This window comes from Hippoglossus hippoglossus, chromosome 3 (assembly GCF_009819705.1).
Source record: "Hippoglossus hippoglossus isolate fHipHip1 chromosome 3, fHipHip1.pri, whole genome shotgun sequence".
Lineage (NCBI taxonomy): Eukaryota > Metazoa > Chordata > Actinopteri > Pleuronectiformes > Pleuronectidae > Hippoglossus > Hippoglossus hippoglossus.
The window spans coordinates 20,303,182-20,313,711 of NC_047153.1; the positions used below are offsets into that span (position 1 = coordinate 20,303,182).

The 10,530-nt window shown below is 43.8% G+C and overlaps 1 protein-coding gene across 2 annotated transcripts in view; it reads right to left on the reverse strand.

The window, feature by feature from the left end:
• Nucleotides 1–10,530, reverse strand: part of LOC117757539 (zinc finger protein 710-like) — a 30,338-nt gene continuing 19,808 nt past the window's right edge. For both annotated transcript variants that reach the window (XM_034578782.1, XM_034578774.1), the window contains exons 2-6: nt 9,845–10,460; nt 8,826–9,781; nt 5,568–5,759; nt 3,152–3,323; nt 1–1,765 (exon numbers count right to left, since the gene is read on the reverse strand). In XM_034578782.1, coding sequence (XP_034434673.1) covers nt 1,584–1,765; nt 3,152–3,323; nt 5,568–5,759; nt 8,826–9,781; nt 9,845–10,418 — 2,076 coding nt within the window. In that variant the 5' untranslated portion in view covers nt 10,419–10,460 and the 3' untranslated portion in view covers nt 1–1,583. The remainder of the gene's footprint in view (nt 1,766–3,151; nt 3,324–5,567; nt 5,760–8,825; nt 9,782–9,844; nt 10,461–10,530) is intronic.

The following is a 10,530-nucleotide window of genomic DNA, read 5'->3' on the forward strand; positions in this document are numbered from 1 at the left end:
TCCATCATTTAAACTAGAGAACCTTTATTAAATAATTGATGGTCAATTTCCATGAGGTCTCAGTTTGATATTCCTCATCTGAAAAAAGAACTAGTCGACCATTCCTCTGGTTAAGTGTGCATATCAAGGCTGACCTGCATGGCAGGACAGGGGGAGCTGACTGTCTTCCCCAAAACAGAATAATGAAGAGCAGGACTATTGTCAGTCCACTTTCAATTCAACCGTTCAACAAAACATAACCAGGACGAGCTCCAAATATTCCCCTGCTTCTCTTTAATTTCTATTTCAGTTTTTTTCCCTTAAGGGAGGAACTATTTTTCAGAATTAATTGAATTGAGAGTGAAGTGAAAACAGTCCTGGATTTAAGAGTGCTGATACGACAAACAACAAGAAAACAAAAAAAAAAACTGCAGAGTTTCTGTTCGAATCGCTCATTCTTCACTTCGTATGTGAATTGACAAACTGTGAAATACCCATATGAAGGAAACTGCAGTTTAACAAACCTACTGAGAAAGAATATCTGTTTGATTTGAATAATATTGCCGTAATGGGCTTTTAAAGATTCTATCACCTAATTTCCCCCAAACTCTTCTCCTGTAGGCAAACAAGTCCACCCGTACTGAAGACGGCTTCACAGAAAAACAACAGATCTCAATGAAAAAGTGCTTTGTATTGTTCACTCAGTAATTCAAAAACTAGAGCAGTATATTCACTACACAGGATTGATTATTAAATGTAAAGCAAAACCAATGTGAAAGATAAAACTGTGGGTAAACACACTGCATGTTGCAGACTGGTTGTGAGAGGGCTCATTTCTGGTGTCAGCCGACATGGGACAGAAGCAACTTTGGTAGTAAGTGCTCTGCTAAGAAAAAGTCTACAATGTCCCGTGCAAAAAACAAAACAAAACAAAACATAAACGCACTGAAATACTGGCCTGTGTGAACTGTGTTAAACTGAGGGCTGGGCAGGAACAGGTAACCATGACTAGGATCTGTTTAGTAAGAGCATTCACACCTATGAATATGTTGTGACTATGTATCAAAAGTTCCATATACAGTGAGTAAATAGCCAACATGGTGGAAGCTTATCGGCAAATGTATCTAACTGGCACTTTCAGTCAAAAATATAAGGGCATACATTGGTTGTGAATGACAGAAAAGTGGCCAAATGGTTTACAAATTTCTATCACATCAAATGTAACTGATGTCTCTGCAACTGCAGCGTTTTTTCTTTTTTTTCTTCTTCTTCTTCTTCTTCTCAAATAACTGATACATACACACAACATACAGGTTTCACTGTCCGAGTTGTAGAGTTGGTTAGAGTAGCAATCCCCAAAAAAGGAGCTCCACACGGCGTCAGCGGTTTCAGCGCCTCTGCTCTGCAGAGCTGAAACGTCTCCTCTGAAGTGTGTCTGCTGCCCGGCCTCCCGTCAGAGTCTGGCAGTTCTGGCTCTTCTGGATGGAGGCCAAAACTAAAAGAAAACCCCTTCCCCAGAGTCTCCCACAGCCTTGACAAGAGCATCTGTAATTTCCTTCTGCTTTGAAAAAAACAACAAATCACGTTCTCTGGTCCACCACCACTCAGGGTGTAGTGTAGCTGCTCGTATCCTTGCTGAAGTTGTAATACTCCTCCATGTCTTCCATGTTTGCTGTGGTTAGTTTCGTGAGGTTTTGGGAGCCACCATTGTCCATATTGTCTGGTGAAGTAAAGCTGAAGTTCTGTCCTTCATACTCCCCCTGGCTCTCCATTTCTGGAAGGACGTCTGGAAAATACAAAAGAAACTTATGTTAAGTACATTTCAAAAGCTACAATATTCCCTATAAAACATAAATCAGTGTCACCACGTCGAAGAAATTCTAACATTCCAATTTAAAAAAAAAAATCTTGTGGGCACAAGTTATGAACTTTTTAGCAAAAGATAAATCAGCTTTTGGGAACCAGTTCATGTATGTGCAGCAAATGATTCCTGCAGATGGTAATTGTGTGTCTCCGTACAAGAGCTGCGAGAATTTCCAAGGTGATTAGCAGAGTTCTCTCCATCATGGAGGAGGTGAGCATCTGATGTTGTTAGAGACACATACATTTTTTATAAATATCTTGTGAGCACAAGATGAAAAAAACATCACCTGAGGGGATTTTAGAGGCTCTGCAGTTGTAGGCTAATTATGTTTCATGTGGTTTTCTTGCTGAAGTGTTGACAGGAAAGAGTTCTTGTGTTAAATCAAAAGAGTTAAAATGATCATACAGTGCAGTGGTTTGCATTGTCACCTCACAGCAAGAAGGTTCTTGGTTCAAGCCGGTATCGGCATGTGTGGAGTTTGCTGTGAATGCTTTCTCCAGGTACTCCAGCGTCCTCCCACAGTCCAAAGACTTTAAATTGACCGTAGCCTGTGGGTGTGAGTGTGAGTATTTGTGTCTATATGCTGGCTCTGCAATACTCTGGCACTTCCTGTCCCGGCGGTACCCTGCCTCTCGCCAAATAGCAGCTGGGATTAGCTCTAGTCTGATAGATGGATTATAAAACCTCTTACATTTTATAAAGGTTGTACTTTTTTCGATTTAAAGCCACTTAAATTACATTGGAAAAAAGTATCATTACATATTAATGATGAAATAAAGAAAAAAACACAATTTAAGTATGGAAAAAATATCCTTTTGTTATTCAAGAGTTGAACACAAAAATAACTAGTAATCTAATAATAATCTGCCTCGAAGGAAACTGTGTGTGATATAAAATCAGATATGATTGACAGGGTCGCTGTAACACAAGCACTCAACCCCAGAACTGATCTGATTCAGATTCAAATGCAGCTGAAGTCAACATGAAAATACATGAGATCATGTTTTATGTTTGTCTGGTCAAAAAAATAAAATCAATATTGAATGTCTCAGCCCAACAATAAAACAGCCAACATCAAAACATCTGATGTTGGCTTCAAAGCCGTCAGATCCGGACCCGGCCAGCAGCATGTTTATGATCAGAGCCTCACTGATGACACTGATGGGTGATACCACTGAATAATGAAAAGGGGCATGAATCCAGTTGTTTGATGCGAGGTTGAACATTGCGAAAGATAAATAAATATATTCAATTAATCTTTGTTAAATCCGAGAACATGACAAAGACAGAATGTACAGACGTCCTCACCTTGTCCCTCTGGTGAAACTTCCATCCCATGTTTGACCTTCATGTGACGGCTGAGGTTCCCCTTCAGGTTGAACTTACTGGTGCAGTAAGGACACTTGAAAGGCTTACTGCCAGCGTGGAGGTGCATGTGGCCCAGCAGGTTGTACATTCTGTTGAAAGACTTGCCACATACCTGAAAAAATAAACAAAAATCAAAACAGTGATATTTATGAGCACAGACATATACAGAAAATATGCAGTAAAGCATTAGTATGGTAAAGGTATTATCAGCCTTCCTGTTAGTTTGCTCTAAGCTCTGGGATTTTCTCTCAATGTTAGAATGTTAATTTAATTCAAATTGCGAAACCTTTACGAGCTGCAGCTCCAAGCAGGAGATAATCTCCTTTCTCTTTTGAACCTTACTAAATTGGTTTATGACCCATTTATTAAATCTATTACAGTTTGAACACATCAACTGTGCAAACTTAAGTTAGTTCCACAAGGTTCTGTGTTCGGACAACAGCTGAACTCCTACTCCACGCCAAGCCAGAGTTTCTTCTAGAAAACTGCCCACTTCAGACACCAAGAGCCACGTATGTAAATCCTTTAAAAAAGTAAATGCATCCAAATCTCCTGGACCCCTCCAGACCAAACAGATGATGGGATATTATTCACAGTGCACCCTGTCCTCTCCCATCTGGACCAGAGAAACATTTGCATGCTGAGTTCATTGACTACAGCTCCTCAAACTCCTCATAAAGCTCTGAGAGTTGCACTTCATTTTCCTCTCTGTGCAGCTGGACCATGGACTTCCTGACAGACAGACCCCAGATCAGCACTACCTGCCCGTTCTCCTCCACAATGACACTCAGCACCGCTGTTCCCCTGGAGGGTCCGTTCAGTTACCAAGTTCTCAGAGGACACCACCGTCATCAGCTTCATCACAAACAGTCACGAGTCTGCTTACAGAGCAGAAATGAGTATCAGGAGATCCTGTGCTCAGTAAGACCAAGGAGCTGATTGTGGATTGATTGTGAGGCTGCAGGGAGGGGAGCACGCCCCCATCCACACTAATGGAGCAGCAGCTGAGAGGTTCAGCAGCTTTAGATTCCCCAGGATTTACATCAGCCTGGATCTGAGCTGGTCACACCACACAGGTGAGAATGTAAATGCAGCAAGACAGTGCTTTTTCTTCCTCTGTCATTCTGGCCAATAACTTTTCACCGGCTGATCCAGAATGCTGCTACAAGTGTACTGACAAGAAGTAAGAAAATACAACATATTAACCACATATTTGCACTGTCATTGGCTCTCGGGATTCTGAAATTCTTCGCCTTGCATACAGTACAAATCCCTAAAAGCCACCACCACATCTTATAGAGTTCATATTTCCTTTTAACCCCACTAGAACACTGCATTCCTTCAATACAGACTTGCTTGTGGTTCCGAGAGTCTCTAAAAGTAGTAGTAGATCACCAGTCAGATCCTTCAGATATCAGACTCCTCTCCTGTAGAACCAGCTCCTAGTTTGGGTTCAGACGGCGTGGACTGCTGGGGGACTTCCCATGAGGCACATCTTGCTTTCTCTTCTTCTCTGTCTGTACTATTCATATCCCATTAATCCAGTTTACAAACTCTGCTTCTTGTCTCTCCTGTAATTTAGTTATTTCTTGTCTCTCTCCTCTCGTCGGTATCTGTGACTTTGGGACCTCCCCTGACACCATAGCCCTGTTCAACACTTCCCTGTGGCCCTCTCTCTTTCTCTCTCTCAATCTAACCGGCTGAGGCAGATTCCGAAGCTGCCCACAGTGTGTTTCCTCAAAACTGTCATCAAGTACTTGTTTATGAAAGTGTCCTGAAATAAGTTCCGTTATGATTAGCTAATATTAATAATATAGACACATAGTCCTGTAACATCGAACATAACACCAAGCAGTGTATGGACAACATTTGCCAAAAAGTAGAGAATTAAAAATGTCTTCTGTGCAGTGTATGCTATGCTATAAACCAATAAGAAGGAATAAAGACGGTTAAACTGCTTTGATATGTAATATTTTTACAAACATTTTTAAAACTTGAATCAACATATACAATTTATGTCCTTGTGTCCACAAGTGTTAACAGAAAAAAAAGTGGACTCCACGAGAAACATTAAACGATTTTCACATATATTAGCAATACAACATGATAATATGATGAAATTCACATGCCCTCATCAGAATCCTCGCGGGAGCTAAATATTTACGGACTTTCTCTGAACTCTGACTCAGTATTGGTATGGAGCGCAGAATTTAGTTTTTACAGAAAGTGGTTGATACAAATGGTTTATTTTTGGCTTAATTTTGACACACGATTTCTTTAATGACTGTTGGAATGTATTTCAAACATGCCAGGTTGTTTTGGCCTCCAGGGTGTTAAATCAAGGTAAAATACTCACCTTGCACTTAAATGGCTTGACAGGTAGGTGGACGATCATGTGCGTCTTGAGGGTCTGTTTCTGGATGAAGCTTTTGAAGCAGACGTGACACTGGAAGGGTCGGACGCTGTTGTGGATGAGCATGTGCCTCTTCAGGTTGGCAGACAGGGTGAACTCTCGTGAACACACGTCACACTTGTGGCCTTTCATTCCCTGCAGAGTCCAAACAGAAGGAAAGTGTTAGTTATTCATTCCGATATAACGGCGAGCATCGCAGGTTTTTTTTCATTTGCCACATTGTTTGGTAAAAGTGTGAGAGAAGTGAAATAACTGCCTCATTCACAGGTTATCAAACAGTGAGGGGAGGTGTGAGAGACTGCAGGAAAACACTGTGTGAGGTTCATGCAGGTCTGAAAATAATTATAGATAGTTTAAAACAACTTGAGATTAGTTTTTATGATTTGGCTGCCTCTGTCCTGATAAACAACATGGTCAGTAGTTGCAACACCTCATGGAGGTCACTGCTGACACCTGCAGTTACTCGCACGCACACACGCACACGCACGCACACACACACACACAGAGTCATAACTCAGTCACATCTGAACACACAGACGTGACACATATTTTCAGATTCAGTGGAAATTACCCTTTTCAATTAATTTGATCGTCTTTGATATTACTGATACTATTAAAAGTCCATAAATATCTTCTTCTAGCTACTAATTGCAGAAATATCTGTCTGACTGTAAGTGGAGCACGTATCTCAAAAAACAATCACTTCATCGGCTTCACGCGTGGCATGTGTATTGTTAAGGGCCTAAGGAAGTGCAGTGTTGAGTTTGATGGGATTTGGACACGTTATACCTTGTCGATCACGACATTGGCACATTCACGACAAGGGGCGGCCACTGTTTCTCCAGTTTGGATTTCTGCATACTGAGTTGAGCTTCACTTAACTTTGAATAAACAGGTGAACAGCTCTTTGTGCAGCTGCGGTGATGCAGCTTCAGTGTTCTGTGGCCAGAGTCCAGCAGCAGGGATTTACTTGCTGCAGGTCACTTTTACATTCCTACCATGTTAAGAATGGGCACTGCACTAGTGCTTAGAAATCATTGAAAACAACTAGTACATTTGACCAATTATGAAAGTAATGCACTAACATTAATCTGTACATCCATTGGTGTGTTGCAAACTGAAAATGCTAGCAGATTCGTTTGTCTGGGGTGGCTGTAAAACTTGTGCCCATAAAAACTACGGACTAAATTTATGCTGTTGTAACTTAACATCTTATTTCTCCCAGAAAACATCATAGGTGGTATAATCTTCCTGCTGAACATGCAGCCCAAAGAGGAGGTTTACAACTTTACTCTCATGGACAGAACAGCTTTGGGGTTTTACCTGTCATGGAAATATTTAAAAAAAAATTCTGGGCTGTCAGCAGCACTGTTGTTAAACATTTTAACCTAAAGATCCTTTCATCTCGTCTGTGAGATGTCCATTTCTTTGACCATGAATCCAAGGCAGCCATTTTAGGTTTAGCAAAAGGAGGTGACTGTAGTGCAACGGCAAAAGGCCTCTGTATCCAACCTTATACTGCTCCCATAATATTCTCAGCCACATGCAACAGTACATGTATAAACACTGAGAAGCAGGTCAGAGGCACAGACAACTCGAAACATCTAAGGTTGCTCATCTAAATGAATCTGCATCACAAACACTGCGCACTGCAGCCAGTGTCTGCAGACAAAAATGTGCCTCTGAAAAAGTGGATTCTGGAAAATTGAGAGGAACAGATATGCATCACAGGTGGTGGGTTGAGACACGGCGTCTGTATAAGCAGACAAATTCGGTGTCAGTCCACCTACTGTCTGCACAACAAATGGATGTTGTTGCTGTTGTCCACCAGGGGGAGCAGTGGATAGACAGCAGGCTCAAATACAAGCCACAACAGAAAACTCCATTTAGAATATGGACTCATTCAAATTTAGGTAAATCCTTACAAATTCAATCATTTGTTTCATCAGATTTTTCCCTCCCAACACGCATGTGTGTGTTTTTGTGTGTGAGTAACTACATTCATGTGTGTGTAGAAGCGACAGCAGAAACTGAGCGATTACAGCTCATTCAGACAAGGATTACAAAAGATACGTACATGTGAATGCCTTGTGAAAATGTATGGACATTTTAAGTGAAAAAGATTTTGTTTTTCAGCTCACAGTCGGATTAAGACATTTTTGCAGGATCTTCCACCCGATCAGTTCTGTTTTGTTAACATGAACAAACGTCTTTTCAAAGCTAGAAACTCTATTCTCTTGATGATGTTCCCAGGAGACACATCCTGCAGCTTTTCTGGTGAATAGTGAATGGGTGATTAACTGTGCTCACTGTGAAGTCAAAAAAATCTTTCCTGATCTAGACCTGGTAGAACTACAAAGTGAGGGTAATCAGAACTTGTCACAAAGTCTGTCCTTAGTATGTTGCTGATTAAATGGTGTTCGTATCATTTCAATTTAATCTATTAACATTTTTAGACTGGGGGATTGATTAGTCTATGCTATAATGGGAGATTTCGCACTGTGGCTTAAAAAATGTGTTAGGCCCTGTCCAGACCTGGTATTAACATCCGTCCTGAGTGATCCGATCAAAAGTGCTAAGCGTTAAGTTCTTTTGTTCACACCTGGCATCAAAATGTGTCCTGAATATGTCTCCTGTGAACATTTGCGGTCAGATCGTTTTTCCTGCTTCATATGCAAATAAACACATACATCATTTGTGTTCGTGAAGACCAAACAGTGTTACCTAGTCTGAGTTTACTGATGTCACAGTGTTTGTGTGTGTGTTGGTGTCTGTGTGTGGCCACCTCTGAATGTGGTCTGATTGATCAGACCTCAAGACACATTAAGGATATATTCAGACCTGCACTTACTACTTGTGATCCAATCACTCAGGACATAGTTTAATACCAGGTCTAAACAGGGTCTTAGTCACCACAAAAATCTGACATACAGACAAAAGGACGCAGGAAGTAGGATGGACGCCTGCCTGGATAAGTGCTCTTACCTGTCTACTTCACCCAGATCTCAGTGGGTAAAGGAGATGAACTGAGGTGAGACCTGTGGTAATCCAATAGTGCCTCTTTATCATGTGTCTGTTTGCATTCGTTCTCAACTATTGTTTTATTTTTACATGACAAGAAAACATATTATATTTGAATTCATGGCCTGTGTGTAACAGTCAGGGTGTCTGGGTGGGAGCAGTAGTGTCCGGTGTTAGTACCTTATGAGTGAGTGAGTGCTGACGAAGGTGGTGGAGTTGAACAAACTCCAGGCCGCACTGGGAGCAGGTGTAAGGCCTTGGGCTCTGGTGCTTCAGGAGATGGTTCTGGAGCTGGCTACGGTACGCAAACGACTTGTTGCACTCTGTGCACTGGAAGGTGTGGGGGCCCTGGTGGCTTGTCTGGTGGCGCTTGAGGTGGGCGTAGGTTGGGAACTCCATGCCGCACTGTGAGCACACGTGGCAGCGACCACGCTCATGCTTCACCTCGTGTGCTCGCAATTCGCTGGGATAGGCGAAGCCACGTCGGCAGAAGCGGCAGCTGTAGGGCTTGACGTCGGTGTGCTGGAGCATGTGTCGCTTCAGGTGGCTGGTTTGAGTGAAGCCTTTCTTGCAGACGGTGCACTTGTGGGGCCGCGTACCTTGGTGGGTTAGCAGGTGGGTTTGGAGGTGACTGGGCTGCTTGAACAGCTTCCCACAGTGAGGACAGGCGTGTGGTTTGATGCCATTGTGGCCCAGGATGTGTGTGACCAAGTTGTATTTGGAGGTGTACGATTTATCACACATGCGGCACTTCCAACGCTTCAGACCGTCTCCCACATCTACGCAATAAGATTCGTCAATCTGAATGTTGATATCGAGCCGGTCTACTCGGCGACCGCCGTGCCGACGAGGCGGCTGTGGTTGTGGAGGCTGCTGGTGCTGCGCTCCTCCAGTCCCATCTGTCCACATCATGCTCTGGCCGCTTTCTTCGTATTCACCCCCCATTCCCATTTCTCCCGAATCATAGCTGCCCACTTCACTGGTCTGGAAGTAGCTACTGATGGCTTCATCCTGCTGTGTGGGCTTCATCATGTTGTTCCCCTGGTGTTCCACTTCTTCCTCATCCTCTCGCCCAACTCGACCGTGGCCCACCATAGGACGCTGGGCCTGCAGTCCTCTGTGGCCCTGCTCCCCTCCTCTGTGGCCCTGCTCCCCTCCTCTGTGGCCCTGCTCCCCTCCTCTGTGGCCCTGCTCCCCTCCTCTATGGCCCACCTGTGAGGGCGGAGGGTGAACGTGTGCGTTGGCTGGCGGCTGGTTTGTTACCTCCCGCTCACACTCTGCACAGCTCTTGTTGGTGCCTCTAAGGGTCGCTGGATCGACTTGTACTAAACCACCTCTGGGAGCCATGTTGTTAAGAATGTGGACACAGGACGACAATCCAGAGTTCACCCCTTCCCCCTTCACGTGGGACGAGGACACGTCACCGGCCTGAAGGCTGTGGCGATCGGGGCCAACCATTTTCACGTCTGGATGTTGGGGCGGCCCCTGATGCCACCTCCTCTGACTACAGCTGGGTTGCATCTGACCGTCTTCTCCCAAGTTGTCTCCTAAGTAATCTCCGTTGGCTCCGATAAGCTGGTCTGCGTACTCGTAGTCGACTCCGTCTACTGGGGGTGCGGGGGACTCTTTGGGTTCGCCGGTATAGAAGCCGTTGGGTGCAATTGTAGCTCCAAACACTTCATTCTGGGAGATGAGACCTAGCACGGCGGCCTGGGCCAAGGACAGCACAACTACTGGATCTGTCTGTGTGCCTATGTCCACCAGCCTGGCCATCACCTTGGGCTCACATCTACCCAGGCGCCGGCTCGCCTCCTCCTGGAAGAGACACACATGAGGAGGGTCAAGGCATCAGCACAGCAAGGAAGCAATTCACAAATACACATGT